The following is a 15899-nucleotide window of genomic DNA, read 5'->3' on the forward strand; positions in this document are numbered from 1 at the left end:
AAACAGGTGGGTGCCGCATGCAACATTGCGGCGGTCCCCAGCGGCGGGACCCCCACGGTCATACATCTTATCCCCTATCCTTTGGATGGGGGATAAGATGTCTAGGGTGGGAGTACCCCTTTAAGGACCATGCCAATTTTATTTTAGCATTTTTGTCTTTTTCCTCCTTACCTTCTAAAAATATTTTTCATACACAGACTCATATGGGGGCTCGTTTTTTGCATCACCAATTTAACTTTGCAATCCAATCAATTATTTTACCATAAAATGTACAGTCCAACAAAAAAAAAAAAAAAAAAAATTATGGGGGGAAATTGAAGAGAAAACCGCAATTTGTGAAATTTTAGAAGGTTTTGTTTTAGCGCTGTAGACTTTACGGTAAAAATGACATGTTTTCTTTATTCTGTGGGTCAATATGATTAAAATGATACCGATGTTATAGGCTTTTTTTTTTATCATTGCACCGCATAAAAAAAATCTCAAACTATTTTAAGAAAATGTGTATGTTTAAAATTGTCCTATTTTGGCCACCTATAGCTTTCAAATTTTTCTGTATATGGGGCGGTATAAGGACTCAATTTTTGTGCCGTGAATTGTAGTTTTTATTGATACCACTTTTGCTTATATTTAATTTTTTTAATAAAATATGATAAAAAGCAGCAATTTTTGACTTTTTTTTACGTTTACGCCATTCACCACACGGTATAATTAACATTATATTTTGATAGTTTGGAGATTTAAGCACGTGGCGATACCAAATATGTTGAATATTTTTTTTTAATGATTTTTGGGGGTAAAATGGTAAAAAGGGACGATTTACATTTTCATTGAGGGAGGGGATTTTTCTATTTTTTTTAACTTTAAAAAAAAATTTACTTTAAAAAAAAAAAAAAAAAAAAAACTAACTTTTTTTTTTTTTAACACTTTTTCCATAGGGGATTATTTATAGCAATCATTTGATTGCTAATAGTATTCAGTGCTATTTATAGACATAGCACTGATCAGTGTTATCAGCGATCTTCTGCTCTGGTCTGCTCGATCTCACACCAGACCCCTGGAGACAGCCGGAGGCAGGTGAGGGGACCTCCGGCCGCCATGCTGGATGATCTGATCATCCATTTTAAGTGTCGCATAGCCGCAGATGCCGTGATCTGTATTGATTACGGCATCTGAGGGGTTAATGGTGGACATCAGCGCAATCACTGATGTCTGTCATTACCGGCAGGCGCCTGGCTGCTGACAGAAGCCGGGACCTGCCGTGCATGATGCGAGCACCGATCTGGAGCTCGTGGTCATTACATGGCCTAAATGTATGTCGTGGTGAGTACCACCGCACCATTACGTACAGTTATGTCCATTGTCGTTAAGGGGTTAAAAAAGCCAAATTTTATTCAATTTACTGTTTTAAAAATACAAGAAAAACTTTTGCATTTCTAATATGATTCTTGATCATTTTGAAAACATTCCTCGTAGACACATAACAAGAGAATAAGCATGTAGCAGATGATGATGAGGATAATCCATGCCTCATTCTGTTATATCTACCCTGCCAGTTATAGCAGAACAGTTCCAGTCAGATAAAGATATTTATGCCAAAACATTTTTATACAGAGCAGTGGTGCCCAGCCAGTGGTCTGAGGGGCTCAGTTGTGTACCTCACCATGTGAGCCCTTAGTTATTGTTATAAGCACAGGTTTCAATACTACACCCACCCTGACAGTACTGTTGATATATCTTAACCATTACACTGCCAATATGAATGGTATAATACCAGGATCTTCAATTATTAAAGTTCATGATTTCAATGTACCTATATAAGATATGGCTCACCTCTACCACCACACTATGTTTAATGTAGCTCACAGCATCTAAAAAGATGGGGCCTTGACACAGAGTACTGTATTATGGTGCCTGGGTGATATAGGAATATAATTATGGGGCTGTAGAAAAAAAAGGGGGGAGTTGTGGGGGATAAGGGTAGGTAAGTATCACTTTTAACAGCTGCAGCATTATACCATGTATTATGGACATTAGATTTTTCCTTACTCTATATTGGGATCTTAGGTTTAAAATATGTTCCGAATAATTGTCTTTCCTCCATATCAATGCACATGAGAAAAATCTCCTTTCAGAACAGAAAATATATTGGGAAAAAGAATATTTTTAATGTATTTACATTTTAATTTACTATTTCATCTGCATTAATATCAATTGTGACTGGAACTGCCCTTAAACTAATTGCTACAGTAGTTTTTGGATCCACTAAAGTAATACTAGGTGCACTGCATCTTCATTTTTTTCAATACAAATATCAGTTGACTAAACTCGACAATATAATGTGACATTATATGTGGTAATATCACAAATGAACTCTGGTCCACATACGAAAAATAAAACAAAACAAAAAAGAAAAAAAGTCACCAAAGTTTATTTTGACACAAAGCACAGAACATTGCGCAAGGTGCCCTAATGTTAAAATAAAAATATGACATGTCAGGTTATTTTTAATGGTTTAAGAAAAGTTCCAAATGATGAACAAAAACGGTGTCAAAACAAAGAACAGCGTTAAGTGGAAGGTTAAACCTACTTGCATTTCGGTTCATTAAACGCTGTTAAAGTGCAAATTCCCTCATTCTGACAGTAGTAATCACAAGGGTTCATTTTCTGGTCACAGCGCTGACTTTTAAACCCCATAGAGCATCTGTAGAATTTTAGTAAGACACAACTCCAATGAATAGTCTGCCAGTCTTTCCAGTGTTCTAATGTATCTCATTGACAATGGATGGAACAAAAAGTTGTGAGCGAAACTGTTTTAGAACAGATGGTGAATCCCCAAATAGTCAAAGCACATTTATCTACAATGTCCCCAATGGGTGTACAATAAAGGCTGCCATTTTTTTGGACTCAACCAATTCACTAGGAACTATGGTGCCACCTTAGTTGTCTGAGATTTGTTTCTCTAATATAGGTGACAAAAACTTTGACAATATTAAGGCTTAAGGCCCCTACACATTTATAAAAAGTCAATTGAAACCGCCAGTTTCCATGGCACCAACCCTACTATCTGACTTTATCCTGACTGATGATGTTGACAGAAATGAGATTCGGACAAGTGAAATTTTAATGTTTTAGTTCTCCAATGGTCAGTCCAAATAAATATATAACTTTATAGCCTCAAATGCACAGATTTATTATTTGGCTGAATATTTGTACTTTTACTGAGTTACCAGGTGGATTGGAACTTTGTTGCAAAAAGTGGTGTGAATGCTAAATTACATGGGCACTGTCATAAAAATTATTTATTTTTTGCATATAATACAGCAGGTAAAATAAATAAGATTTGTAATTTACTCCCTGTAAAAAGAAATTTATTTTATGTAGCTTTCATGGCCTTATAAATCTGGCCACTAGGGGTCTCCATTCTGGTCAAGACTGCATTCAGTCTGCTCAAAAGCACAGACTTTGGTCTCTTGGCACAAGACCAAACTCAAGAAGTGTGGTCTGGCCATAGGCAGTGAATAGCACTTACCCTCTGCCTGTGTATGAAACAAGGAAAGCGAGTGCTATTCACGGCCTATGGTCAAACAGTATTTCCTGAGTTTGGGCTCCTGCCAAAAGACCAAAGTATGTGCTTTTGAGCAGATGGAATGTGGTATGTAACAGAAGGGAGACCCTTAGTGGCCAGATTTATCAAGCCATGAAAGCAACATAAAAAGGCATTTTTTTTACCTGCAAAAAATTACAAATCTTATTTATTTTACCTGCTGTATCATATGCAAAAAATGATTTAAAGACAGTGCCCAGTTAAGAGGTTTTGATTAGAAGCCTTATAATCACACGGTCCCCAAACATGACACCTCGCACCTCCTCAGAATCTTTATCATACCCTATACGGTCCATTTACATGGGCTGATTATAGGACAAATAAACATGCCATGGAATGCTTGTTCCCGATAATCAGCCCGTGTAAAAGGGCTGGATAGATATTTTCTGCAGCAGTTAAACTTATCACAATTGACCTCACATCCCCCTTTGTATACTGAGGCTGATTGATCAAACTTTGAAATTAGTGCTCATTTTCTGCAAATGGTTGGCCCGCCGGGCCCTTACTCTGGCATTCCCACCCTTTTTTGCACTAAAATACAAGTTTACCTGACAAATCAGTAAAATGTACAGAAAGGCAACCAAATATCTCTAAAATGACATGGCATAGCAAAAGCAAAAACAACATTGGGATCAAGGCACCCAACGCTATAACATGTATTCATTATATACTACATTATATTACTACATTTTTTTGGACGGACCACAGGTCTTCCTATAAGCCACTCCCAAGGGACTTACTCCCCTCTCCCCATTAAAAAGACACGCACAAGCCTAACATGTACTGTATGTAGGAAAGTCAATAGGAATAGTTGTTGGCCAAATAAGTTTCCAACCAGAAGCTATTGAATGTGTATAGGCATCGGTAAAATTAATGTTTACTTATTAACATTATGTCTATTTTAGGTTCAACATTCTTTTCTATAGAAAGGTACAAAGTTTTCCACTTTTCTTCATATAGCTATTAAGTTAAATTATAACATTTAGACTGTTGTTTGCCACCCCTAGGGGGAGCTTACGTTAAATTTTGGATTTTTATATATTTTTTTTTAAATCAACTGGTTCCAGAAAGTTAAACAGATTTTTAAATTACTTCTATTTAAAAATGGTGAACCTTTTAGATTAACAAAGCACATTCAAACAAACACATATAGATAAAATATTATATGTCCATATTTAGCACTGTAGGATTCCTTAATTTTAATGTACAGGTAAGACTAAATGAAATGTTTCTTGTTCCTAGGGAATGGATTGTTACATCCATGGGGATGCATTTTCATGCTCAGGCAGGCCAAACAATGGTCACCTTCGATGGAATAGTCAATGTAAATATTTGTTTAAAAAAATTCAGAAATAAAATTTGTACCTAAGTTAACATTAATAAATAAACAACAAACAACCAAACAACACATAATGGGGAATTGTGTGTTACTTTTTTAACGCAATAAGCAATAATTTCATTTTTGTATTTTTGTAATTTTTTTTATACTGCACTGGTAGGAGTAACACTCTTATTGTCTCCTCCGTGTCTATATTCTAGGTCACATTTCACAAAAGTCTGAAAGTATAAGTGGAAAAACAATAGAAAGATTGAATATCAGCTGCCAACGGTAAAATATTTACTCAACACCTTTCAAATGTCTTTGCTCAATCTTCTGTTTAGATTTTTTATTTTTTTTTATGGATGACTTTTTTTGCCGTTGCTCTTCTGACAGCAATGAGTGAGAGGTTGTGGGTCGATGGTGATACATTTAATGGGATAAGTATAGATGTAACATAGTTAACATCCTTTCACCTTGCTTGCCTTGTTTGGGAAGGAGACTAAATGGGAAAAAGGCAATTAACCTTGTGACCTTACTTTTTTCATCTTTCTTCAAAGGTGAACTTAGACACCCCTTAAAAATAACACTTACTGGATATAATGTGTTTTACCTCTGATTTTGGAGAAACATTTTAAATAAAATGAAATTTGTAAATATCTATGTGATTTATTGATTTCTTCATGTACTAAATTTAAGTTACTGCTGTATAATATTGTGGACTAGAAGTGTTAAAATGACACTAAGATGTACCTGTACACAGCAGGGAATTTGAACAAAATTTGCCTTGTTTTAAAATCACAAAATTAGGCCATATCCATACATTGTACACTGCAGTTTTTTGTTTTACCTCCATTTTTCAGCCATACGTGGATGAAAACACATTGGTAAGGCAATGTAAGCTGCCATTTTTTTCCGATGTGGGAATATGACCTTAAAGGGGTATTTCACTGCCACAGCGTTTGGAACATTTTGTTCTGAATGCTGGGTGTGGGCTGCGGGGGGCGTGACGTCATGGCCATGCCCCTTGTAACGTAACACCATGCCCCCTCAATTCAAGTCTATGGGAGGGGGCGTGGTGGCTGTCATAGACTTGCATTGAGGGGGCATGGCGTGACATCACAAGGGGCATGGCCGTAACGTTACGACCCCCACAGCCGGCACCCAGCGCTCGGAATAAAATGTTCCGAACTCTGGGGCAGTGGAGCACCCCTTTAAGATAATAAATGATGAAGGGGTTGTAGAGTGTTCAGATTTAAAGAAGGTTTCCAGTGATTTTTTAAATGTATTCATTCTGCCCAGGCTGCAAAAAGAAAATTAATAAACCTTAACTTACCTACTGCCACTGATATTGGTCTCCCAGCCCCGATCTTCTTCCACATTCTGGGGCCCAACTTGTCATATTGCGCTGATCTTATTGTCAGCTGCAGTTAGGTCCCACCTTGGTCAGTGATACACTAAGTGGCAGTGTCATGCAATGGGCCTGGGCACCAAGAATAAGGCTGTGCCCGGGCCTGTTACATGACACTACCTCTCAGCATAACAGGACATCACTGCGGCCGGCAATAAGCTCAGTACAGTGTGGAGAGCCAGGCCCCAAAATGCTAAACAAGACTGGGGCTGAAGGATAGGGATCGATTTCAGTGCACCAGAGAAGCGTAAAGTAGAAGGTAAGTTAAGGTTTATTTTTCTTTTTTCAGCCCAGGCAGAATATAAACATAAATCACTGGATTACCCCTTTGATAGAAAAGGGTATAAGGTTCATGATCTTTATTTTGGCCAGAGGGGTGAGCAGTTATAAAGCTTCTTTTTATCTGGTGGCCATGTACTGGTCTGAATTACACAGACAGCAAGATGACCACTTAGATGGTATGTAGATCTACTGAATGAAACATAAAGTGGCACATCTTTGAATTGGTGTGGTGAGACACAACTGAATGCAGGTACAGGTGCTAAGCCAACCATACAATTCCCAGTAAGTATTGCACACTGGTCCTATTAAGTACAATAGTACCCATGCATTATACTGGGTGGTGCCTCAGAAACTGCATTTTTATCTCTTGATGCCCTGTACGCAGTTGTGTCTCTGATAAAAGAGTAATATTGGACTTTAAATCCTTATACGGATTTTCCGATGGTGAAACCTATTTTCAACTGTAAAATAAATTGACATAATTTTACTACCTTGCAGGTGTTTTTCATGCTTTCCCTCTGATTTTAAAGTGAACTCTTGCCTTCATTAGCCCAACTTCATGTCTGGTGCACATCCTGTAACAGACTTTCTGTTACTCTATACAGTCTAGCTGGGAACTCAGCCGACTCTATCTCCCTTCCATAATGTGGAAAATGTTATAATTAAGAGGATATCATGGGATGGAGACAATTTGGCTGAATAACTAGCTGGATTGTGTGAAGTACATTACATGATGTACAGTAGACAGAAAGTTGGGCTACAGAAGAAAACTATTTAAAGCAGAATAAAACCATAAGAGACAGGTAGATAAAGGTAGCAAAACAGCTTATCATACCATTCTTACCAACTTAACATTTTACCAATATATGTTCATTTATTAAACAGGTAAAAATAGGTTTCATTGTATGTATGCCCCATTCTGTAGAATATGGGTTATTTGTATTTCAGCTGTACTACAGGCATCCAATTGCTCTACAATTGATTTTGTTTTGGACACAACATGGGTTCTCTTGTAAAAATGATCTAACAAAATATTGACCATTTTACCCATAGCTAAAATAAGTCATGGTCCAAATATGGTGACGCTGAAAATGGCATTCCTACTAGACTTATTGAAATATACTGGCAAAACTGGCAGCAACAATGTAGTAAAATAATAAAAAAAAGGCTTGCATTTGCTTACATTCTAGAAGCTCTGACATATTGTACTGGTATAAGACCTTTGCAACCAATCATGGGATATGATAGTCATGTACCATAACTTATAGGTGTCACCTCTGACGCCAGGTATCAGTCATGTACATGTACAGCCATGCAAGCACTGCCGGAATGTAATCAAAGGTCAGCTGGGATTTATAGAGTTTTTTCTTTTACATTTTTGTTGCCACTTTTTCCCGCGGTAAACGGGTTATTTCTCAGTGATGATTTTCGATGTTCTCAATAACAAGTTACATTGCAGGGGAAAAGAGAATCAGAACTGTGTGGCCTTGTTTTATTAACAACACTGGAAGTCATTGTATTGTCAGGAGATGCATTGTCACAAATAATACTCACACACAGACAGGTATGTTTGTCTCCGGGTCCAGTCGACACGTGCCCCCATTATAACAGTACCCGTCACATAACTGACAGCTCGAGGCGATCTTTCCATTACTGCAACTGCAAAATAACAAAACCATTTTTTTTTTAAATTACGCGACTATTCCTTTCATTTTTGAAGGCTGGTCTAAGCTTCTCAATATATTCTTGTAATCTATATCCTTAAATAAATAAATAAAATAAAAAAAAGCTGAATATGAAAACACTATCATTATGACAGGTCAGCCTTGGGCGATCATTTTTTACACAGCGTGACAGCAAGCCTTTTTTTTTTTTCCTCTTAGGCTATTATATTTGCAAACCGTTAGTTCAGATAAACAAGGCAATGCTAACATTTACTTATGCTGTGTAAATATCTAGCATAGATCCTCCAGAGACAAACCAGCGCATCTCACAGACCCGTTCTGCTTTGTATGCATGCAGCAGCCAAACCGCTAACACATGAAAGGAAAAAAAAATAATAATTTGAAGATTTCATCTTTCCTATTCTACCTAAACATACCAAGTTAAAGCTGTTGTTTCTGTCAAAATGTCAAAAATATCACCAGTCTATTTACAGGAGATTACAAACATTACAAATTACCGCAAATCCATGTCAATCAAGGCATCAGCCCTTATCAAATTTACTGATGTTAATAAACAAGTGCAGCTTTGTGCACATTTAATCTGCTAAAAATAGTAAAGATTTCCACATTTGTTATGATCCTTCCTGACTAAAGAACTAAAGAATATTCTGTAGACTCAAAAAAAGTGATGAGTCCATGGCTATATTAAAAGGGTACAGTGTTTGGGTATCTCCAGCTCTCCCATAGAGATGAATGGAGGGCCCATGCCGACCCCGAGGAGAGCCGGAGCACCAGGCAGGAGGTTGTGGGGGTCCTTAGAATAAGAGATAAATTGGATTACCGTATATACTCGAGTATAAGCCGACCCGAGTATAAGCCGACCCGAGTATAAGCCGAGACCCCTAATTTCCACCCAAAATCCCAGGAAAAGTTATTGACTCGAGTATAAGCCTAGGGTGGGAAATACATCATCCCCCCCTGTCATCATCCAGACCCGTCATTAACATCCTCATCATCATCACCGCCTGTCATCATCCAGACCCTCATCATCATCACCTGTCATCATTCCCTTGTCATCATCCCACACATCCCCCCTTCATCATCCCCTTGTCATCATCCCCACCCCCCTTCATCATCCCCTTGTCATCATCCCCACCCCCCTTCATCATCCCCTTGTAATCATCCCACACACCCCCCTTCATCATCCCCTTGTAATCATCCCCACCCCCCTTCATCATCCCCACCCCCCCCTTCATCATCCTCTTGTCATCATCCCACACCCCCCCCCCCTTCATCATCCTCTTCTCATCATCCGCCCTCAGTGGTCTACAACCTGCGGACCTCCAGAGGTTTCAAAACTACAACTCCTAGCAAGCCCGGGCAGCCATCGGCTGTCCGGGCTTGCTGGGAGTTGTAGTTTTGAAACCTCTGGAGGTCCGCAGGTTGAAGACCACTGCGGCCTTCAACATCATCCAGCCCCCTCTCACCCCCCCCTTTAGTTCTGTACAGTACTCACCTCCGCTCGGCTCTGGTCCGGTCCTGCAGGACTGTCCGGTGAGGAGGTGGTCCGGTGGGATAGTGGTTCCGGGCTGCTATCTTCACTGGGGGCGCCTCTTCTCTGTGCTTCCGGCCCGGAATAGAGGCGTTGCCTTGACAATGACGCAGAAGTACGTTGGCAATGAACGTACTTCTGCGTCGTTTTCAAGGCAACGTGACTATTCTGGGGCTGGGCCCGAAGCGCTTAGAAGAGGCCTCCCCGGTGAAGATAGCAGCCCGGAACCACTATCCCACCGGACCACCTCCTCACCGGACAGTCCTGCAGGACCGGACCAGCGCCGAGCGGAGGTGAGTACTGTACAGAACTAAAGGGGGTGAGAGGGGGCTGGATGATGTCAAAGGCCGCGGTGGTCTTCAACCTGCGGACCTCCGGAGGTTTCAAAACTACAACTCCCAGCAAGCCTGGACAGCCGATGGCTGCCCGGGCTTGCTGGGAGTTGTAGTTTTGAAACCTCTGGAGGTCCGCAGGTTGAAGACCACTGCGGGTGGGGGAGTTCACTCGAGTATAAGCCGAGGGGGGTGTTTTCAGCACGAAAAATCATGCTGAAAAACTCGGCTTATAGGGGTTATCCAGGAAAAAACTTTTTTTTATATATCAACTGGCTCCAGAAAGTTAAACAGATTTGTAAATTACTTCTATTAAAAAATATTAATCCTTTCAGTACTTATGAGCTTCTGAAGTTAAGGTTGTTCTTTTCCGTCTAAGTGCTCTCTGACACCTGTCTCGGGAAACGCCCAGTTTAGAAGCAAACCCCCATAGCAAACATCTTCTAAACTGGGCATTTCCTGAGACACATGTCACCAGAGACCACAGAAAAGAACAACCTTAACTTCAGAAGCTCATAAGTACTGAAAGGATTCAGATTTTTTAATTGAAGTAATTTACCTGTTTAACTTCCTGGAGCCAGTTGATATATAAAAAAAAAAGTTTTTACCTGGACTACCCCTTTAAGGGTAAATCAGAGAGATCATATGGATCACTAAGACTGGGGATTGAGCCACATGCAATCAAAGGTCTACTAATGAGTAGTTGTTTATACCAATCCAGGTAAAGATGTATCTATCACAGAACATGTGGATTCTATCAGACCCATAGAGGCAAGGTTGCCACGAGCCCAGTGCTCTTCCAGCTGAACTTTTATCAAGACTAGCTTTTTTTTTTTTTTTTTTTTAACAAGTACAGGTCATTCTGCATTAAAAGACATGACTTCTCAATCATATACTTTCTTATTGGACTGGGTGCTTGGCCAATCCACTCTAGGCCAATGTAAGGATTAGATGAAGAGTGGGTTTGGTGCCGGTAGGGCACTGTACGAGACTAGACGGCAGTGAAGCACAGACTCATCTGGACACAAACATGTTACCTAGGTAGCCCGGAAGTCAAGAGTGGAAGTTTGACGAGCACGTTGACTGAATCACAATAAGTTGTTGTTTGTTTAATGCTCTCAGACCTAAGTGGCAAACACTAAGGGTTGAGTCCTGCTCCCAAAATCACGCCCTCTTTTAAAGCCTCCATAATTTGATGTACATATAGGTCTTAATGTCAAGAAGTGAGCATGAAGCATGCTCAGAAGCTGAGCTTGCTTCTTACACACATAAGAAAAGGGGGGTGTAGGAAGGAGACTGTCATCTGCAGCTCGAACCTGCAGGTTTAGGGTAGGGTCACATGTAACGGATCCACAGCGTATTTCATACTGCTGATCTGCCGGTGTCCCGACCCATTTTGTGCCTCCAGCTGTTACCACTCCCTTTTCCCCCGACTTGCCCACCTCTGGCCTGCTCGCAGCCGCAATCTGCTGCTACGGGGGTCCTGCGAGTGGCCGAGTCCACTCAGACATCGCGGTGTAGCCGTGATGTCTGACTACACTGCACATGCGCTGTGCACTCAGACATCGCGGCTGCTCCGTAATGTCAGAGTGGACTTGGCGACTCACAGGGCCCCTGTGTGGCTGCTTGTAGCGGCGGATTACCGCTGAGAGCAGGCCAGGGGTGGGTGAGGCAGGGGAAGGGGGGGGGGGCAACAGATGGAGGCACAAAATGGGTCTGGTCACTGCCGGATCTGCAGCGTGAAATACACTATGCATCCGCTATGTGTGACCCTAGAGAGATATACAGTCCAGGTGATTTATCCCTCTAGATACCTCAGTCAACAGCAACTGTGGCACATACGCATTTAGATTATTGATGCCATATCTCCCTTGATTCCTTCTGCAATGCAATTGTGTGGTGCTGAGGGGTTAATATGGCAGATAGATGCCCAGTGCATGCTTCTAGGCTTGATGTCTTAGTACACCCTGCTAGCATTCTAATTCCTGGCTGTTTTGAGGGAAAAGGCTAAGATTTACTTTGTCCCCAGTCTCACATATGTACAGGGCTTCAGTAATATAATGTAGATGATAACTGTATATATATATATATATATATATATATATATATATATATATATATATATAATATATATATATATATATATATATATATATATATATATATATATATATACACATAAAAAATCATTGGTTAAAACCAGATTATACTTATACTTTTGGATGAAAAATGTTGTTTTGTCTTTGTAGCTATTTCCATAAAGTGTAGGAAGGACAAGCAGGGCTTTGTGCAGGCTCCTGGCTTGTCAATCATCCTGCTATGCGAGTCGGGGGCGTGTTACAGAGCATCAGTTTACAGCACAGAGTCCTGTTTGTTAAACCAACGCTTCCTGTGTGTGTCTGGGCAGTGACAAAAACAGGACTCTGTGCTGTAAACTGATTCTCTGTGAAACGCCCCCCAAAACATACACATTTTTAACCAATGTACTGTATGTTACAAATAAACATAGAATGTTATTATCTGCATTATATAAAAAGTTTTTGCAAATGACAGGTACACTTTGATATTTATTGATCTTTTGAAAGTTGTCAATTGAACTTAAAGGGGTACTCCGGCCCCAAAGACATTTTGTCCCCTATCCAAAGGATAGGGGATAAGATGTCTGATTGCGGGGGCCCCGCCGTTGGGGACCCCCGCAATCTAGCATGCAGCACCCACCTGTAAGTACTGCCGGAAGCTCTCGAGGTTTTCAGTCTTTTGCCTCCCGACCACGTTGACGGATTATCGTGACGTCACGACTCCGCCCCCGTGTGACTTCACACCCCGCCCCCTCAATACAAGTCTATGGGAGGGGGTGTGACAGCGGTGGGACCCACGCGATCAGACATCTTATCCCCTATCCTTTGGATAGGGGATAAGATGTCTTGGGGCCCGGAGTACCCCTTTAACCCCTTAAGGACACATGACGTACTGGAACATCATGTGTCCGCTCCCGATCTATAATGCGGGGCCACGGCCGGGACCCGTGGCTAATAGCGCATTGATCGCGGTGCCGTGCGCTATTAACCCTTTAGAAGCGGCGTTCAAAGTTGAACGCCGCGTCTAAAGTGAAAGTGAAAGCATGCCGGTTAGCTCAGGGAGCTGTTCGGGATAGCCGCGGCGAAATTGCGCATTCCTGAACAGCTTACAGGACAGCAGGAGGATCCCTACCTCCTACCTGCCTCCTCGCTGTCCGATCGCCAAATGACTGCTCAGTGCCTGAGATCCAGGCATGAGCAGTCAAGGGGCAGAATCATCGATCACTGGTTTCCTATGAGAAACCAGTGATCAATGTAAAAGATCAGTGTGTGCAGTGTTATAGGTCCCTATGGGAGCTATAACACTGCAAAAAAAAAAAGTGAAAAAAAAAAGTGAATAAAGATCATTTAACCCCTCCCCTATTAAAAGTTTGAATCACCCCCCTTTTCCCATAAAAAAAAAACACAGTGTAAATAAAAATAAACATATATGGTATTGCCGCGTGCGGAAATGTCCGAATTATAAAAATATATCATTAATTAAACCGCACGGTCAATGGCGTACGCGCAAAAAAAATCCAAAGTTTTCAATTTTGTCTCGTAATGATTTTTTTTTTCAATTCACCGTAGATTTTTGGGCAAAATGACTGACTTCATTACAAAGTAGAATTGGTAGCGCAAAAAATTAGCAATCATATGGATTTTTAGGTGCAAAATTTTAAGAGTTATGTTTTTGGAAGGAAAGGAGCAAAAAACGAAAATGCAAAAACGGAAACCCCCCCGGTCCTTAAGGGGTTAAGTTGAATTGACAACTTTCAAAAGATCAATAAATAACAAAGTGTACCTGGCATTTGCCCTTTGGATAGGGGATAAGTTGTCTTGGGGCCGGAGTACCCCTTTAATGAATTAAAAGCAAACTTATTGTACACCTCGATTTTCCATTATCTCTAACCTTGATGCCTTTTTAGTTAAACTGGAATGATGGCTTTATTTTTCTCTATTTAGAGTAAAGCCAGATTATTTTACCATAAATGAATTCAGTGCACCCTTTCATGCAGCAGATTATTCCACAATATCAGCTCTCTCTCTTTCTGTCCTCTGTATTAGTTGGCTAATGGAGGAATTATACAGAATTAGTAATTCATCAGAAATCTCATTAACTGATTTATGCGAGAGATTCTTTATTTATCCTTGTACTGTGCTTTAAATCCATTTTAATAGCTGAGTCTGAAATCAGAAATGATATATGAGAAAAAGTTTTTCAGCACTGTTGAAAGAGTTGAAGTAAATGGGAAAATGTAAACAGAATTTCACATTTTTGTCATGAATCTTTCCAAAAATTCTGTACTAATGGCATTTATAGGGTTCTGAGCAGTTTTTCCTGATTCAGAAGGCCAAATCCCTCGCTTACTTTTCAATGTCAATGACATTTCTAATACGTCATGATGACTTCAACGGGTTCTGCAGCTACAAAATAGGCTAGAGCTTGTGTTAATATTATATTAAAGGATCTAATAGCAATACCAAGATCAATATTTTAGGTTATCGGCTAGTGGAAGCACAGGTGACGCGTGAAACAGTGCTGTCCCCATACCCCTTCCCTCTTCATCCTGCCGCTGATGCTTTATTGATGCACCGTAGCCAGAAATAAAGTGACCCCAGAATGGTGAGAGCTGGCTTCTGTACTTTCTTTTTTCCTTCAATATTTTAGGTGGCATACATTTTTTTTTACTTTGGTTCTGTCTGTGTAAAATTGTTTCAGTTACAAGTGACAGTAGAAAGCACAGAAACTTTTCTTCATGTTATCACCCCTCTTCCCAACCACAGTCTGTTAGTGCCCAATAGACCCCATATCCACCCCCGATTCAGCCTCTGGTTATCCCCAGGAAGATGTTGTGGGAACTAACTTTTCTCTATGTTATCGCCCCTTACACTTAACACAGCATGTCCCTGCTCTTTAGCCTTCCCCCTACCCACCCCCCCGATTCAGTCTCTGGTCACTTCAGGAAGGAACTTTTTTGCATTAATTATATCACACGTGAGGTTTTCACATGCAGAGTAAGTACAGGAACATTCAAGTAATCATCCCTTTTAGCAGTGATGAACTGTTACAGTCATCAAATCCCTGTAGAGTCTATGTCCCCAGTGGCCTCATTGGATGGAAACAGGAACCAAAGATAACTGCACCCTATGTTTTTCTTTTCACACATAATTGTTACCTCCCTAGTCCTCCCCACTCCTCTATCTCACACTATTGTTCTTTTCCCAAACCTCAAAACTTTATATCCCCCCTCACATAATCTACATTCTTCTCAAGACCTCTGCCAGCATTTTCCTTTCATCCGCACCTTACACAACTACCTCTATGGCTTCTCCCGTGCTTCATAACTCAAACTAGCTACCCTACCCCATGCGGCTGCCACCCACCATTAAGACCTTAAAAAATCCTAAAATAACCTGCTGTTCCCCCAAACTGCTCCCTATTGACCAGCTGTCTTTCCTTTACCTACTGTTTTCCGACCCCTAACCCTGTAGAATGTAAACCTCCATAGGCAGGCCCCTGTCTCCCTGTATATCAGTCTGTCATTTACTGTTCCACATTCATTGTATGTGCTTTTGATGACATGTATTTTACCCCTTATATGTACAGTGCTCTGGAACCAAAGGCGCTATAAAGAAAAATAATAATAGATGAACCTTCTGAATTTCATGTCAGGAG

At 40.5% G+C, this 15899-nt stretch overlaps 1 protein-coding gene across 7 annotated transcripts in view; it reads right to left on the reverse strand.

The window, feature by feature from the left end:
• The window catches only part of LRP1B (LDL receptor related protein 1B), a 1569499-nt gene that overhangs the window by 20082 nt on the left and 1533518 nt on the right, over positions 1 to 15899 (reverse strand). For 5 of the 7 annotated variants that reach the window (XM_056534716.1, XM_056534714.1, XM_056534715.1 and 2 more), the window contains 2 exons: positions 8170 to 8274; positions 2588 to 2701 (listed from right to left, as the gene is read on the reverse strand). In XM_056534716.1, the coding sequence (XP_056390691.1) occupies positions 2588 to 2701; positions 8170 to 8274 (219 nt within the window). The remainder of the gene's footprint in view (positions 1 to 2587; positions 2702 to 8169; positions 8275 to 15899) is intronic. The other 2 variants (XM_056534720.1, XM_056534718.1) reach the window with 1 other exon arrangement.

This window comes from Hyla sarda, chromosome 8, assembly GCF_029499605.1.
Source record: "Hyla sarda isolate aHylSar1 chromosome 8, aHylSar1.hap1, whole genome shotgun sequence".
In the NCBI taxonomy this organism is placed as follows: domain Eukaryota; kingdom Metazoa; phylum Chordata; class Amphibia; order Anura; family Hylidae; genus Hyla; species Hyla sarda.